The following is an 18130-nucleotide window of genomic DNA, read 5'->3' as shown; positions in this document are numbered from 1 at the left end:
AGAAGAGGAGGTTGCACAAAACAAAAAGATACCTCAATCCCAGAAACTGAAGAAACAAAACTTATGAGACAGGAATAAACTCAGCATAAAAATAAGTGCAGATAAAAGTCAAACAAACAAACAAACTGAAATCCGCCTCATCTAAACAAGTTGTGGCAAATGCATAAAATTCTTCACTGAAAGAAGAAAAACTACCTAGAAACTTGCCCTATGAAAGACAGCGATGTGAAAACACAATGAATGGAGTCCACATACTGCAGGTTTGACTGGCAGGTGTCAATCAAATGTGCACAGAAAATGGAGGTGCCCAGGAACTCACCTGTCTCTTTCAGCAGGTGCAGGGCTGACCCCCACAGGGAGACTGCTTCTGCCTTCCTGTTCACTGCACTGTGGTAAAGGAACCAGGTCGTCTCTGTTTCCCTAGTCTCAGGACAAAGCTTTAGACACATTCAGAGACCCTGTCTCTGTCACTTTCTAGTTATAGATGCCAGTTGCTAGGCGGGCTGCAGTCCTCCATGGAGACTTAGAGACCCAATCAGGACTGATGGGCAGCTCCAGAGTTCCGCCCTTGCAAGCCTGCAGCCACAGGGGCCTGACTCCTGGAGCAGTCTCCAGCCTGAGTTTTCCCGGGAATACCATTCCTAGGTGGGGAGAGAGCAGCACTCCATCCACAGTCCTCTAACGGAAGCTGCAGCCCTTTCCAGGTCGTTGGAGTGAGATAAGAACCTACAGGGAGAAGAAGAGTTTTCTGTTTCAAAAAGGAAAGCAAGAGTAACTAGTAATACAGATTTTATAGACACTGAAGTTTTGGGAAATTATGAGGAAAATTCTCCTAAATAAGTAACTATTTGGTCAGATTGAAAATGAAGTTGATACTGTAGCAAGTCCAGAGACAGCTTGAGTCTTGAGACAGCTCCAGGTCAGCAGCTATAGCTGTGATGCGGAGTTTGATCTCTGGGTCTTTTTCTCTCCCTTTGTCCTCAGCGAGAAGGGTCAGTTGTTACTTATTTTCCGCAGCCTGTACTGCTTGTACTTCTTCTGAGCCACTGATGACCTTGGCATTTCTCCTTCCTACTGTAATTGTTGACTGCAACTCCTGCAGCTTCTTAATAACATCACTTAGCTCATTTAACATTAACCTCTGGGTTTCAGGAAAAGCACCCTAGCTGACGTGGAAAGAATTGTCCGAGGGCAGGTGTGAGTGTGAGTGTGTGTGTGTGTGTGTGTGTGTGTGTGTGTGTGTGTGTGTGTGTGTGTTCCAGGACAGCCAGGGCTCCACAGAGAAATCCTGTCTTGAAAGACAGAAACAAAAAGAACTGTCTGCGGTATGCTGACTTTAGATTCCTTCCTCAGTGAGGAGAAGGGCATGCTTCAGAGTCCTCCTCTCTTTCTTTTTTAAAATGAATTTAAAATTTAAACAAACAAAAAAAGCCCTGCAGATGTGGGTTCATAATAAAATTGAGAGGAAAGTACAAATTTCACAAACACTCTCATGCATACTTAGATTTACTGTGACCATTATCCTTCACTGATGTAGTTCATTTTGTGATTGGTAACCACACCCTGACACAAAGATGCTGTGGGGCTCACTTTCGGTGCTGTGGCCTGCATTATCATACCATATGGAATAGTTTGACTTCTCCAGAAACTAACAGTAAATAATAATACAGATTTTTGAAGAAACTAACCTTTTTGAAAATTAAAAAAACACAAAAGAAAACCTCTGCTGAATAAGTAACTGTTGGATCAAATAGAAAATGAAGTTTATGTAGTAGCTCAGCCTGTCCATTCCTACCTCCCTCCAACCACTGGCAGCCACTGGTATTTTAACTCTGACATAGTTTAGACTTTTCTAAACTGCCGCATAGTCAAGTCAGCGGTGTGTGGCTCTTGCTGGTCGGCCTCCTCGTTCAGTTAGCAGCGAACACTTACATTGCCTCCATGTATTTCTGCTTAGTGCTGAGTCATCTTTCCGCCTCTGGTTGTACCACAGTTCATCTGTTGACTTGCTTAAAGGACACTTTGCTTGCTTTCCTCAAATTTTGGAAATTGTGAATTGAACTGCTATAAACATCCATGTGCGTATATTTTCATGGACATATGCTTTCAGTTTATGTGAATACTTAAATACCGTTGCTGCATCACAAGTGAGCATGTCTAGACATTTGAGAAACCACCATACTGTCTTCCAAGGAGTCCGTACTACTGCTTTCCTACCAGTAATGGATGGAGTAGCTGTTGTTCTACACCCATGTCAGCATTTCATGGTGTCAGCGTTCTGGAACTGGGCCGTACGGATAGACACGCAGCACTACATTTTCCCCACAGCAGGGTGTGGAGTAGGTTTATAGACTTCCTTGCCGCCCACCTATCTTCTGTACTGAGACTGCTGGCATGTTGGGAAGCACTGGCTGCTCATGCCAGCTTGGCACGCAGTCTTGTTTTAGTGGGTATTAGCTCCACTAACAGTCTTGCTGGTTCTTTCGAAGTTTTCTGCATGGATGACCCACCTTCAGCCAAGGATAGTTCTCCTTTCTCAGCACTGTGGTGGTAGCACTGGTGTCGTGTTGAAGAGCTGTGTAGAGGAGGTCTTCTTGTCTTGTTTCTGAGCAGCATCTTCTAAGATGCTAGTACTTTGAGAGCTCTAGACAAGCTTTTAATGATGAGTTCTGTTTCCTCCAGGCAGGTGGTCCCGAGCCCTTTAACCGGAGGCTGCCCTACACCCCGGGGCTGGTGGACTCCTCTCCAGTGGATGGAAACTGGTGCTAGCTGTTTTCTCTGTGGGTTGATGAGAATTGAGTAAATGTGTATCTGTCACTGATATTCCAGGATGCTGCACCTCTATTTTTGGCAGATTGGGGCTCTAGAGTTCATTTCCCTTGTGAATAACAGCACTTACAGCAGTGAAAACCAAAAATAATTTCTGTAATTAGTAGAGTTATGATGGACACCTGACACCTTTGCTTCCTTGGCATCCTTACCTTTTGTCAAATTTCACATGGGAGCTGCAGCCTGCATTCTAATTCATGCCAGTGTATAGCATGTTGGACAGTGACACAGGCCTGAATGTCACCCTGCTTGTGTTTGAATCCCAGTCTCACTCACTACCTGTGTAATAGCTTTGTATCATTATCCTTTTCCATAAAATGAGAAAAGTGTTAGGACAGTTAAAAGTATTAAGTTTGATAGTGTGTAGAAAGCGTTTTGAATGGTATATGGCAAAGAAACAGTGAAGTGTTAGCTGTATTCATTGTTATTGTTGTAACATGCACTATTGCTTTTCTTTCAGAATTGAGCACTTTGCCAGAATCTATAGTCAAAAAATTGGCATCAAGAAGGAAGTTCTTTTGAAGACCCTGTGGGGAGATTATTATATAAACATGAAGGCTAAGAAGATTATGAAAGTTGATCAGGTAGTGTGGTCTGTGTTGCTTTGGTTGTTGGCTATAGAAAACTTCTACTATACAGCTTTACTAGAAGCAACTCAGCCTTAGTTATGCAGATGAGTTCACAGAGGACTTTCTATGGCACAGAATTGGAAAAAGTACATGCATCTTATGTTCAAGCATTATTTATGTGGAGTTTCGGTTTTAAGTATGGTGAGCAAGCTGAGTACAGTTGTATATGTGTAATGCCCCACCTACCTGGGAGGGTCAGTTCCTAGGCATTTAAGGCCAGTCTGAGAAATAGTGATACTGTCTCTAAATTAAGTAAATTACATTAAGTGAATAGAAAACTGTCTTTCTGAGTACTCTAAATCTTAGATCCTGGGCACTTGGAAGACTCACATTTTTGCCTTTATATTCTTCTAAGATTAGACATTGTAATTTTTTTCATATGTTTTCATAATGTAAGTAAAGCCGTGAAAGTCACATTTGCGTGTAAATTTCTTTTGATGACTTTCTTTAAACTGGACATTGAAGGCAATGGCTCTTAATTGGCATCAGTTAATAATAATAATATTGCCAATGGTTCTTCAGGAAGGAGGCAGTTGATATATGTTCCATCTCATGTTTATGCAATGGCATTCATACAACCCAAGGTTCTCACTACTCAAACTATTAATTTTTTATGTGGTTTGATTTTTAAAAAACAGACTAGCAAACTGTACGTGAGTGGGAGTAATGAACGGCAAGGGTCGGGGGAAAGAGAGCTTAGGGGAGTGGGAGATCCCAGCTGGATCAAGAACAGAGAGGGAGAACAAGGAAAGAGAGACCATGATAAATAAAGACCCTATGGGAATAGGAAGAAGCAGAGTGCTAGAGAGGTCCCCAGAAATCCACAAAGATACCTCCACAATAGACTACTGGCAATGGTCGAGAGAAAGCCCAAACTGACCTACTGGTGATCGCATGGCCAAACACCCTAACTGTTGTGATAGAACTCTCATCCAATGACTGATGGAAGCGGATGCAGAGATCCACGGCCAAGCCCCAGGTGGAGCTCCAGGAGTCCAATCAGCGAGAGAGAGGAGGGATTGTATGAGCAAGAATTGTTGAATCCATGATTAGAAAAAGCACAGGGACAAATAGCCAAACTAGTGGAAACACATGAACTATGACCCAATAGCTGAGGAGCCCCCATGGAACTGGATCAGGCTCTCTGGATAAGTTAGACAGTCGATTAGCTTGAACTGTTTGGGAGGCCCCCAGGCAATGGGACCGGGACCTGTCCTCAGTGCATAAGCTGGCTGTTTGGAGCCTGGGGCCTATGCTGGGACACTTTGCTCAGCCTGTGTGAAGGGAGGAGGGGACTGGACCTACCTCAACTGAATCTACCAGGCTGAGCTGAATGCCCAGGGGAGTCCTTGCCCTGGAGAAGGTGGGAATGGGGGGTGGGTCGGGGGAGGGAGGACAGGGGAATCCGTGGCTGATATGTAAAATTAAATTAAATTATAAAATTTAAAAAGATAATAATAATAAAAATCACTGAGGAAAAAAAAGATAGAAATATCAGGCAGAAAAGGAGCTAAGAATGAGAGCAGAAAAGAAGTTGTGTAGAGAGAGAACTGACTCAGAAGAATAAAGTGAATGGACTAAAAAAAAAATTTTTTTTCCTTGAAGGAGTTGATTTTCTCCGTTCACCATGTAAATTCCAGGACTTGAACTGCTTGTCAAGCTTGCTGGCAAATGCTTTTGATTGTCTGCATCTGAGTTGCTGTAAATACTGTGTGTGTCTGTCTCCATGAAACAAATAAAGTCTGCAATTAAAAGAATGTCCTGTTGTTATGAACGGTTTCTCATGTTTAAGAACACAAGAAACATGAACACAAGAAAGGCAGGCCTGTGAAGACAGCCCCCACGCACTGAGTGAAGTCAGCTTGCAGCTTGGACGTTGTGGTTTTTGATGGTAGTTGTGGGGCAGCCCCTGAGGTATATCCTCCAAATGCTCCCATTATTTCAACCCCCCTCTGGTTCCTAGAGGAAGAGAATTGGTGGCTTACTGATTATGAGTTATTGGCTATTTCGAGCATGCTTTCGTCTCTACCACTGAATAAGTACTCTAGCATAAATCAGCCACGCTGACAGTGCTGGGATGGGGGTGACTGAGTAAATGTTCAGGAACTGAAGCCGACATGTTCTTCTGTGCAGGCCAAAGGAAAGAAGCCCTTATTTGTTCAGTTGATCCTGGAAAACATTTGGAGTCTGTATGATGCGGTCTTGAAAAAGTAAGGCTGTTGTAAAATTGTTTATCCTGGGGCGGGGTCATTTACCCACTTCCCAGTCCGGTGGTCTCTCAGCTGAGCTTGACCAGGACAGTAAACAGCTTCACAGATAAGTTAAAGGGCTTGGAACAATTTAAAGGAGTACACGTAGCTCAAGAAGGGGGTTGTGGTCTGCTGGGGTGATGAGCGCTGAGGCTGCAAAGCGCTGGGCCTTGCTTTTCCTTAAAGAAGCAGTAATTGTGGTGGGAGAGACCAGATCGGGAACTTGGGGAAAACTCTCCTGGTACAAGTACAAAAGAAAGCTGTCCTTGTAAACTGATAACCTGTGGGCAGAATCAGGGCGTTAGGATTTGTTTGTAAAGCTGTTATGGTAGATAGACATCGCTTGTTTCAGTGAGTTGTAGACCGGTCTCTGTGCAAGGTTCTGGAGGAGTCTGAAAGTGTTAGCATAAAGCTTGTGGAGTCGCAGCTTGTCAGGGCCCGCTACTTATTTTTACCCTCTTCTGAGAAGGAGAAAACAGGTGCCAAATGAAATTAAACTGACTTTCCTTGCTACTTATGCATATCTGTTTATGCCTTCTCTCTCCTCTTTCCCACAGGGACAAAGAAAAAATTGATAAAATTGTGACTTCTTTAGGATTAAAAATTGGAGCCCGGGAGGCACGACATTCAGACCCTAAAGTCCAGATTAATGCCATTTGCAGTCAATGGCTCCCCATATCCCACGCTGTTCTCGGTATCCTTTATTTTAATTAGCTGGATTTTATAAAATAAGATAAAAACAGTATTTCATTGGCAATCAGATAACCCTCTGGAAATAACCCATTCCGATCCAATGTAAATGTTTTCTGTTTACTTTGTGTTCTATCTCAAAGCAGTGTTAAATACTAGAAAAATTAATATGCTGCTGTTGGTTAATCTAAGAAGTATTCTTTTCAAAACAATATTTGTTTTCTAAAGTAAAAATGCAATAACAATAAAATAGTTGATAAAGTATATGATTAGATAAAACTTTTCACTAGGATTATGAAAGTAGATATTCAGAGTCAGTGGACATCCTGGAAGCATGTGCAGAGTTTGAGTCGTGAGTCAAAAAGCAGTGTGCCTTACAGCCCAGACATTTCTGTATAAACATGCCTGATTGTTTCAGTGCAGTCTCTCTGAAAGTACAGAATCCTTAACGACAGGCCTCAGCTATGGTGTGTCAGAAACTGCCCAGTCCTCTTGACATGACATCTGAGCGAGTGGAGAAACTGCTGTGCACAGGATCACAGACCTTTGAGTCTCTTCCTATGGAAACCCAAGCCCTGAAAGCAGGTAAGGACCGGTGCACAGTGGGCACAGTGCAGTGAGCTACACCATTGACTGTCCTCAGTCCAGGCTGCTCCAGTTTGCTGAACATTAGTTTACAGGAAGGCCAGTTTGTCACACGTTCACTTCCACAAATAACCACTTCTAGAACTGAGCATGTTCCCTCCCCAAAGCTTTCCTCTTATTGTCCCATACTGCTAAGCCCTCTGGGTAGCAGCCGCTGACCCAGACTCCTTCCTGCTTGCTGTGCGGATCTCATTTCATGCTCCCACTTTGCTCCGTCTTCCTAAAGAGCCAAGCATGTGTCCCCTGAGCTGTGAAGTCACTGCTGTAGCTTTTCTTAGGGACTGAAAGAGTGGTTCCTGGGACTGTACGGATGCTTAAGAACTGCTGGTACACACTCCTCTATGAGGGCCACTCGCATTCCAGGCTCTGGACACTGTGGAGCTCCTCTGTGTTCCTTGTCTCCAGTTCTTCTCATTATACTGAAACTTGTAACCCCTGCAGCCCCAGTCCATAGACTGCTGTAGCTGGGCCCACTGCTGACTCGCTTTGTCACTCAGATGGCCAGTGTCCCATCCTCATCTGACCTCATCTGTCACTAGCATTTGACATAGTTGACAACTTCCTCCTCTGAACCTGGTCTTCCCTGATTTCCACATGCTGCTACTCCTATGTCACTTCGTCCCTGGCATTTGGACTTTGATGTCACACATAGGGTCCCTTCCTTACACCTCATTTTATCTGCTGTCTCGGTGAGCTCACCTTTCCTTCTGACTTTACATGACAGCTATGTGTTCATAGTTTCCCCGTCTGTAGCTGCATGCGCAGGTGCTCTGTGAACTCCAGACTTACTAGACTTGCGTAGATTGCTTACCTCCCCCGTCCCCTGCCTCCACTCTGCTCTGCTTCAGAAGTATATCCTGACATATCCCAGGCTCCCAAACCTGCCTCTGCTAATTATTCCTGCTGTAATTAGAGCTGTGTCTACCCTTTCGTCTGCTGAGTCCAAAGACCCTGGAGTCATTTATGGTACATTGACCTCACACCCCTAGACCCACTCTACTGGAAAATACTGCGGGTTGGTCATTTAAAATATATCAGAATCCAACTACTGCCCGGTGTTTCCACCTGCTTCTCTGGGCCAAGCAATCATTACCTCTCACCTGCTCTCAATTCTGTGTTCCCTAGCTGCAGTCAGAGTGATGCTGTTAACATGCTCAAAACTGTTGTTTTTGCTTCCTGTAGTTTTCTTGTTATATCTTATTACTTTATTTTTTAAATTTATTGTCTGTCTATCTATCTATCTATCTATCTATCTATCTATCTATCTATCTATCTATCATCTATCTACCTACCTACCTACCTACCTACCTACCTATCATCTGTCCATCTATTTTGGTGTTTTGAGGCAGGGTTTCCCTAGCTGTCCCGGAACTCACTCTGTAGACCTGGCTGGCCTCAAACTCATAAGAGATCTCCCTGCCTCTGCCTCCTTAGTGCTGGGACCACCACCACCTGGTTTGTTTTATTTTTTTTCTTAATGTTTTATTCTTTGTAGAAATTATTTTGATGAGTTAATGAGTTTTCTAAAACCTGATAATGAGTGGTTTTATGCCTGTGTTTAGGTTCTGAAAAAGATCAGTATCTCTGAGGTTCTGACATATATTGATAAGGAATTGTGTTAAACTTTGTATACTTAAAGAGAGTTGACTTCTTTATGGCACTGAATCTTTATTTCTGAGTTCTGTTACTATCTTGATATGTTATTTTTAAATTTTAGTATATTATCATTATTTGCATATGAGTGTTTTGCCTGCATGCATGTCTGTGTACCACATGCTTGCTTGATGCCCATGGAAGCCAGAAGTGGGGGCTAGAGTTACAGATGGTTGTGAGCTGCGTGTGGTTGCTGGGAATTGAACCTGGGTCCTCTAGAAAAGCAGTCCGTGCTCTTCCCTGATGAACCATCTCTCTAGCCCTGATGACACATTTAACTTGTCATTATAAGGGATTAGAAAGTCCATTGTTGGCTTTTGATGCAGTAGCAGTCCTTTGTTCTATACCTTCTCCGTGGATACAGAGAATCGTTGATTAGGTGTAGGTGGCCAGCCCTGTCTCCAGCTGTGCCTCTGGGCAGAGCCTCCCAGCTCCCACCCTTCCGCTTTGCTTCTTTTTCTGCATCTTCCAACTCCTGCTTTGTCACAACTGTACAGAGTTAACATGTTTAGACGATGCTGTATTCTAAATGTAATTGCTGTTCACAACAGTTTTTAGGTTTTTAATCTTGGGGAAAGCAGTGACATTTTGCTTCCTGTTTATTTAGCTTTCATGAAATGTGGAAGTGAAGATACTGCTCCAGTTATTATCTTTGTTTCCAAAATGTTTGCAGTCGATGCAAAAGCCTTGCCTCAAAATAAGCCAAGGTAAGAAAAAGGGGGCAGTTGGGCTGGGCTAGGGGAAAGGCTTATGATTGACTGGTAGACATGTAGCTGGGGTGTGGGTGGAGGGCACGGATGTTGCTGCTCTTCCTCACCCCTGCCTTGGAATTGTGCACATCCCTGGGGTAACTTAATCTGTTTAAACATCTGTCCTTTTGTCAGAATCTGTAGAAGAAAGCTGTTGAAATCACCTCTGGAATATTGACTTGAACTGATACAAACTCAAAGGCTAGTTAGTAAGAGCTGTATTAGTGACACTTAACCTTTCATTGAACGTGTCAGGTCTGATGCAGTCAGCATGCTCTGTCTCTAGGTATATCTGCCTCAGTGGGGACTCAGTAGCTGATACCAGTTCTCTGTAGATTGTGTCTGCAGAGGTGGCAGGTTGTGCAGAGGATTTTTCAAGTTCAGAGTCTTGGGAAAGCGAACCATTCTCCATTGTCTGCTCCCCATGTGTTCTTCTCTCCACGGCTCCCACCTCCCTAACTAGTCAGATCCTGTTATATTTTGAATGGGGCTGGTGATCCAAGAGGACACTAAGAAGAATTACTGGTAAATGAGTTTTAATTAGAAGAGTTATTAATTTCATGGTAGGGCTCTCAGGAGCATTCAGGCCCCGGGACCAGGGACAGAAAGTGTGGCATGGTAGAGGCTCTTCTTACACATGCTGCAGGAGCTCAAGGCCAGGCTGTCTGTTCTCAGGCAGGAGGCAGGGAAGAGGAGGTAGCAGCACTTGTTAATGCATATTCACCTCCCAGTGACACGTGTTAGCATCAGCCAGTCTGCTGCCTCGCCCTGCTCAGATAGCCCAGTCCATGTCCAGGAGAGGCTTGGGAGAGGCTTGGCGGAGGCTGGCTCCCAGCATCCTTTCTTGGAGACCCTGGTCATCTCTAGAAACAATTGAAGCGGCTTCTGAGCTGGTTGCCCTGCCTGAGACTCTCAGTGTATTTCTCACGCTGCTCCAGAGTGATCTTTCTCAAACACTTTTTTCAAAAGGTTTTTTTTTTTTTTTAAATTTTACATTTATTTAATGACTTGCTTACTTACTTTGTGGAGGTCAGAGGACAATGTGTGGGAGTCAGTTGTCAGTTCCTTCCTACACCATGGGAGCCCTGGTGATCGAACTCAGGTCTTTAGGCTTGGTAGCAAGCCCCTTGACCCACTGAATCATCTTGCCACCTCTTCAGAATAATTCTTGCAAAGACTTCCCCCTGAAGATTAGGTCTCCTGTTTAAAACTTGTTATTGGTTCTCAACACCTGGTTTTTCCTAAAATATGAAGTGCGCTGTTGGAGTGCAGTGGCACTTTTCATTATCATACTTACTTTAATGTGTGTTTATGTTTATTGCTTTTTATGTCATGGTAGAGTTTTTCTTTTTATATGATGAGATTTTAAGTCTTCAGAAAAATATTTGTCCATTTAAATAAATATTCCACAAATGATATAGAGGTACAGTGGAGATTATAAAGTGTCTGAATTTGGGGGAATCATGATGGAGTAAGTCTGTCCTGTGATAACTGACCCCCAGCAGGGTGTTTCAGTAGAGTGTTGTCTCCCTGGCTCGGGTGCTGTCTCATCAACAGAGTCCTGTCCTCCTCATGCTCTTCCTCACCTTAGAGTCCCTTCTCTTCTGATAAAACTGTTTATCCTTTAAGAGAAAGGCTGTGTAAGAGATTTTTTTATTATTATTTGTTTAGCTTTTTTTATAGTGGTTTGAACATAAGAATCTTCCAGAATTTTTGTTTTGAAGAAAAATGAAAGAATTAATGAGTGAATGAATGTGTAAGCCAGTAAGTGGGTAAAGGAGTTGGTAACACAGTAAATGAATAAGTGAATAGTTGAAAATGAATATGTAACTGTGTGTTTAGACTGTCCAGCTTTAAATGCCCCATCTAATGACAGTTTTCTAACATCCTTGGAGATTCTGTGTGTAGCCACCGAGAATATCTCAGACACTAGAGAATGCTGAAGAATTAAAGAACATGCATGTCTGTTTTTACCACTTAAAATTCCTCAGTGACTCTTTCTATATCTTTTTCTAGAAAATCATGGTAACTATTCCTCTACTACTTCATTCTGTCTCCTATGAATATTTTTCTTTAACAGCCTTTCATATCTTAGTGTGTTTTGGTGGAGCAATCAATTCTCTTCCATGTTTCACCTATGTTACTTAGTTTTAATACTTACTTTATACCACATGGTGTTTTCAAATATATCTGAGTAAAGTCATCATCCCCACCTTGTTCCTTTCTGTCTTCTGGCTGATAAAATATTTGCATATAAGTTACACTGCCTTTGAGTTGATGACATTGGCCATTGGGGTGAACTGATTTCATTCTCATCTCTGCTGTAGTAAATGCAATGAGCCAGGGCAGAATATTCTTTTCCTGTAGTGTAGATTAGCGTACACTGAGTCATGATATATGATGAAGAGAAGGTGGAAAAAAACACTGGGCACATGCAGAATGCAATCAGGCTTTACCCAACCTAAGTTGTACATGAAAGCTCTGCACTCTCTCTGTGTATGGAATTGTGGCGGGCTTTCTCTTCTGTTCTCCTGGTCTCTCTGTTTGTCTCTGAGGCACAAATCCGGTACCACGTTGCAGGTCAAGCTTTAACTCATTAGCCATTGGTTTCGGTTCATTAAGCTGGGATGATATTCCTGCAACACTACTGCCTGTGCCACTTGGGTCTAACAGCAGCTCGTGTTTCAGTTTGACTTGTGAAGGAATTAAAGAGCCTTAGAAAATAATATGTTCCAGGTCACATAACCAGAGCAATTGCACACGAGTTTGAATGCAGCCTGCCTGGCTTCGAAGCCTGTGTCTTCCACGGTGCTCTGTAGGACCTGCTCTAAAGTGTCCTGTGGTGTGTTAGCACTCAGCACCCGCCCTAACGCTAAGCAGGCAGCTCCAGCCTTTTGGCTCTCTGTACATTCTGTGCTTTACTTTTGCTGTTCTGAGCTGTAGTTCATAAGAAACTGGAGTTTTCCAGGTAGACCTGCCCTGTTGTCTCTGGGTTTTGTGGCTCTGCTTCCTCCTTGAGAACTAGCTTTTAGTAGCTAGATGCTACATCAGACAGATGCCTCTTCTTTTGGGTCACCTGCTCTGTGTTATCTGTGCTACCTTATAGCATGGTGTCCACCTGTACTGACTGCAGCAAGCTGCTGTGTCACCCCAGCCTCAGAGGCCAGAGTGTGGTCCTTGTGCATGACAGCCTGAAGCCGGATGGACTTCTGTTGCTGTTTAGTCCTTTTCCAACCAAGTCTATGTGCCGGCGTAGCATTCAGTCTCCAGTCAGCATTCTCACCTCTGGTCTCCTCCAGTGCCGGTGGCTGCGCTCTTCTGAGGGGAGTGGGTGTCTGTAACCTAGCTAACTCAACTGCCTCAGCTGTTTCCTTACTCACAGAGCCTTGCTTGCTTGCAGATAATCTGCCTTGTTCTGAGTAAATACTGGATGTCTAACAGATGCTTAAGTGACTCCTGTGGATTCCTTCTGCCTGCTTTGTCCCCTCTCCTAGCATCCCAGTGCCTGTAACAGTGGAGGGCACAGTAGGTATTAATCAGTGGCCGACTAAACAGCAGTCATTTCTGTATTTCATACTAACCAGTCACTGGAAATACTTACTATTTTTGTCTGGTTTGTATTTATTTATTTTAGATAAGATCTTACTATGTAGCTAGGTGTCTTAGTTTGCTCTATTGCTTTGATAAACACCGTGACAGAGGAAAGAGCTTCTTTGGTGGATATGTCTGTGCCGCATGCAGTCTGTTGTGGCAGGAGTCAGGGCAGGGATTCATGGCAGGAACCCGGAGGCAGATTAAAGCAGATATCATAGAGGAACTCCTCTTACTGGCTTGCTCCTCATGGTTCGCTTCAGCCTTCCTTATATAACCCAAGACCACCTGCCCAAGGGTAGCACTATCCACCAGAGGGCTGGGACCTTCCACATCAACCATTAATCAAGAAAATGTCCCACAGACTTGCCGGCAAGCCAGTTGATGGAGGCATTTTCTCAACTGAGGCTCCTTCTTCCCAGATGACCATGGCTTATATCAAGTTGATAAAACAAACAAACAAACAAACAAACGAAAACTCTAGCCTCAAGTCTCCTGAGTTCCAAGACTGTGGGTGTATACAACAAATATCAACCTAAATGGTGATTCTAGGCCATGTCATGAACATGAGCTTTAGAGTTTAATAAAAGGTGAAAACTATACTTCTTTTCCAACCAGAGCTAAATTAAAATTGCTTTTTCTTAAGCTGCTGATTTTTAATTTTTGCTAAGTGGAAGATGGTAACTATGGAGTTTGGACCCAACAAATTGCAGTTGAATTATGGCTCATGTAGTATCCAATTAACTTCTTAAGCTTTCTAAGTCTCTGTTTTCCTGAATGTGAAGTAGGGGTATAATGTGTGCTGTCTCCAATTGCTGTGGCTGTGATGGATATGTGCTGTAACATGTGTGAAGTGGTAAGCGTGGTGAATAAACCAGTGATGGGAGCTCATTAGGGAGAACAGTTCTCTTCAGACACTGTGTTCCTATTCCTGTAGTCCAAACTAATGATAATAAACCATAACAATGAGTACTATGTTCTACATTTGCATTTTAATTCATACTTTCAGATGTGTGTGTGTGTGTGTGTGTGTGTGTGTGTGTGTGTGTGTGTGTGTGCGCGTGCCCAGGATCTCTCACTGACCTAGAGCTTGCCTCCTAGGCTAGGCTGGGGTCCTCTGTCTCCACTTCCCCGGCATTGAGATTACACATGTGTACCACCAATCACGTGTGTTACTCGTGGGCATTCTTTTAGCAAAAGACTAAATGAAACAAACATATAACAGAAGTGTGTAGCTTGGAGCAGAAGAGCAGGAGCGGAAGAGGTAGCTGTTGATGATGCCAAAGAAGGAGACAAGAAGTGGACAAATCAGACACTGCTGCAGAGGACAGAGAGCAGGCATGGCTTGCAGATGGAAGGAAGCAGGGTGCGCCCTGTATTTGTAAGCGTTTAGAGGTTCCCATGAAGAGGAGCCCATTTTCTGCAGCGGTGGTCAGTTTCTCCCTCCAGCGCTAGGAGGTCTCTCACTTGGATTACCTATAGTGAGCTGGGTCTGAGTTTGAGGGCCAGCCCCTAGGTCTGGACGCTCCCTTTGGAAGCCAGGTAGCACTGGTTTTCATCTAGCTGGCAAGATACCTGAAGAGCACAGAAGTGAACAATAGAGTTAAAAACCCCAAAAGTGTCTTAGCTCCAAGAGCTTGTGTCTCCTTAGACAGTAAGGAGCAAGTGCCTGTGCCCTGCCCCTGTCTGTGTGCACAGTGCCTGTCAGTGTGCACAGTGCCTGTCTGTGTGCACAGTGCCTGTCAGTGTGCACAGTGCCTGTCTGTGTGCACAGTGCCTGTCTGTGTGCACAGTGCCTGTCAGTGCAGCCTCTGGTGCTCCAAGAGACCGGAGAGGAAGGAGGCGAGGCAGGGCGGGAGAAGAGGCTGAGGCTAGCTTCAAGGTGTTGATTACAGAGTAAAACAGAAATGTTGATGTCAGGCGGGGGCAGCATGGGAGGGAGGCCGAGGAGCGCAGCTTCTGCAGCTCTTTGTTGATGTCAGGCAGGGGGCAGCATGGGAGGGAGGCCGAGGAGCGCAGCTCCTGCAGCTCTTGTTCAAGCTGTGCTCAAGGACTGTCCCAGCGGTCTGGATGCTCAGCCCCAGTATGTGGTAAATATGCCAGATTCTACCAACTCAGGGCCAGGAATTGTCCTGCTCTCTGCAGGGGTGGAACATGCACGGAGGTTCCTGTGAATGCCTGCTTGAAAGAGAGATCAGTCCTGGGGACCCTTCACTTGTCTGGTTTCTTCCTTCCAAGCCCAAATTCCTAAGCTTAGTGCCCTTCCTCAACCTTACCTTTTCTAGGGCTTTCTGCAGTATTAAAGCTCCAAGTAGGAGTGGATGGTAAGAGGGGAGATGGGGGAGGAAACAGGAAGAGAGGAGGGAAGGGAAACTGGTTGGTATGTAAAATAAATGAAAAAATTAATGAAGAAAGCTCCAAGTACCTTCTCTATCCTGATAGAAATGGGAGTCACTTTTCATGAAATAAAAATTACCATTATTCCATTATTGCTAATGGCCCCTCCCTCCATGGACTGACCCCTGGCAAACACTTATCCCACTTATTTACACATTGCCTTTTCTTCTGAATATCTACTGTGTCTAATAGTGACTGATAGTTTTAATTGGACCTTTTAGTGCTGCTGAGTTACTAGTTTTCAGCCTGACATGGCAGCCTTCCTTATGAACGTTCATTCTCCACGAAGACATACTTTTGGACTAAAAAAGAAAACCACAATTCTTTTTTTTTTTTTTCCTCAGTTTGCCAAGCTGTGACTGTTTATTAACTGACCAGATTACAGAAAACGACAATTCTTAAAGTGGCCTTTTGCATACTTCTCAGGGTGTTCCAGGTGTTAACAGCCTGTTAGCTGTTCTCTTTTTTCTCCTTGTTGGCCTTTCCCAGAAGAACTATTGAGTGCATGTGGAAGGTTTTGTGTGACTGCACTTGGTGCTGCTTGGGGCCATGGGCACTTGTGCCCTGGTTCATAAGCTCAGAGCTGCTGGAGATACAGCAGGCCAGAGAGCCTGCTCCACTTACTGCTTGTCCTGGAGGGAACTTGGAGAAGCCTCTGCTTGGGGGACTTGGGGACCGATCATCACCTCTGTGGCCATATGAGCCCTTGTTCTTCTTGAGGAGCCGAGAGGTGCTTCGTGCTGCCAGCTCGTAACATGTTTGTGACATCCTGTAGGCCTCTCACTCAAGAGGAAATGGCCCAAAGACGTGAACGTGCACGACAGAGACACGCAGAGAAGCTCGCAGGAGCACAGGGCCAGGCACCCCAGGGTCCCACCCAGGATGGAGTGATGAAACAAGATGAAACGAGTCCCCAGGGAGATGAGCCAAAAGGTACAGCATTCCTAACCAGGCTTTGGTGCAAAGTACTTGACACTGTTGCTTAACCCGGTACGTTGTCCCTTATCGTTTAACTTTCGTCATGGTTTTTAACAATGTCGTTTCTATTCGTGGACCAGATACTCATATTCACTATTTCTTCTGTATGTACAAACAGTTCCTGGGTTGAAGTGAGCATTCATGGCACTGAATATCTTTTTGTGCCTGGCAGGTGATGAGCCAGATGTGGCAAGTGTGAGCTCTCAGCCTGTGCCCCAAGAAGAAAGCAGCCAAGAGGCCTTCATTGCGTTCGCTCGTGTGTTCAGTGGCAGAGCTCGGAGAGGACAGAAGATTTTTGTCTTGGGACCCAAGTACAGCCCTGTGGAGTTTTTACAACGGGTAAGGGTGAGGAGTACAATTCAAGGGCGTCCTTTCAAGGGCCTGGTCACTTTCAGACTGGCTGGGTGTGCTGAAGAATAGGGGAATGAACCAAGGCACCCCAATTCCTGTGTCATCTTTTGTGTTGCCTTGGTAACGTTTTGTGTAAATGGCTCCCATAGTAGCATTTGGGAACCATATAAGCCAGTGAACAGCTTTTTAGGCCTTTTTGCACATCAAGCAAGATTAAGAGTCGCTTTGGGATGGAGGGATGAAATAGATGTAGATGATGTTCTGGAGCCAAGGCAATGGTCAATCTTCAAGAAGTTTACAGAGCCAGAATCCCAGTGATTCAGACAAAAGGTATAGGAAGTAAGCAGGTAGGAGGTGCCGCCTGCATAGTCTGGAGTCTGTTCAGGCCTGTCTGAGAGCAGATAGACAGCCAGCATGGAGAAATGCCTGAGTCAGAGCCGGAAGAGTCCATAGGCCAGAATTATCAGGCAACACAAGACACAGGCATTGGGATTAAACATAGATGAGAAAGACACCAGAGCGCCAGGCAGGACCAACAAGAAGCAACTCAACATGAGTGACATGGCCCCTCAGGCACATAAACCCCTGGCCTCATGGAAGCAGCTAATCTGTGGGTGACCAGGAGAGTGCAGTTAGATGCAGTAGGAGACAGCGGGAGCAGCTGGAGGAAGTCTGCCCTCACCCCTTCTGTGCGCAGTTCATTCTCTGCCATGCTGCATGGTGGTTAGGCAGGCCTTGCCAGGCTGTGCAACAGCACAGTACTCGGTGTGCGCACACTTGAGCTTTGTGGGAAGCTGAAAGTGTTACAGCCTGCACATCTGCTGTGACCTTAGTAGTTCTTAGCTTGAGATACACGCACTCTCTAAACTGCCCCAGTGATAAGGATTGTCCTCTGAAGCACCCACTTACTGGCTGTTACAAATCCCATGAGCACTCCTAATCACCATCTATGTATCATCTATTGTTGAGACTACAGGTTGGAACTGGTTACTTATGTGTCTACAGCTAAACCACACAAAAGACAATTGACTCCATGGAGTCACAGCCACAGGAATCCCAGTCTAATATGCTTTTGAAAAAGGATATGTGAAATATTTCAGACCTAGTGTGGTAGTTAGCCCTACTAGATCCTACCTATGTTCTTTGTGTTATTTTCTGTTACTGAATGTTACAGATTATAACATATCTGGCGGTTTAGAAGAGTGGAGGTTATCAGCTCATACTTTCTAAGACTTAGGGGCTGGGTCTGACTTAGCTGGGTGTCCTTGGGATTTTACACTGCTGTCATCAGGGTGTTGATGGGCTGTTCTCCTTTGCAGGATCACCTAGGAAAGAATGTGCTTCCGAGAAAGGGGGTGGGAGAGAGCGA

General features: G+C 44.6%; 1 protein-coding gene across 1 annotated transcript in view; it reads left to right on the top strand.

The window, feature by feature from the left end:
- The window catches only part of Efl1 (elongation factor like GTPase 1), a 126780-nt gene that overhangs the window by 28113 nt on the left and 80537 nt on the right, over nt 1-18130 (top strand). Inside the window, exons 8-14 of the mRNA XM_059272071.1 lie at nt 3290-3413; nt 5592-5668; nt 6265-6401; nt 6860-6982; nt 9303-9402; nt 16208-16365; nt 16583-16749. Of these exons, the coding sequence (XP_059128054.1) occupies nt 3290-3413; nt 5592-5668; nt 6265-6401; nt 6860-6982; nt 9303-9402; nt 16208-16365; nt 16583-16749 (886 nt within the window). The remainder of the gene's footprint in view (nt 1-3289; nt 3414-5591; nt 5669-6264; nt 6402-6859; nt 6983-9302; nt 9403-16207; nt 16366-16582; nt 16750-18130) is intronic.

This window comes from Peromyscus eremicus, chromosome 1 (genome assembly GCF_949786415.1).
Source record: "Peromyscus eremicus chromosome 1, PerEre_H2_v1, whole genome shotgun sequence".
Taxonomy (NCBI): Eukaryota; Metazoa; Chordata; class Mammalia; order Rodentia; family Cricetidae; genus Peromyscus; species Peromyscus eremicus.
The sequence above is the reverse complement of the archived record's forward strand: the minus strand, read 5'-3'. Positions and strand labels throughout refer to the sequence as shown.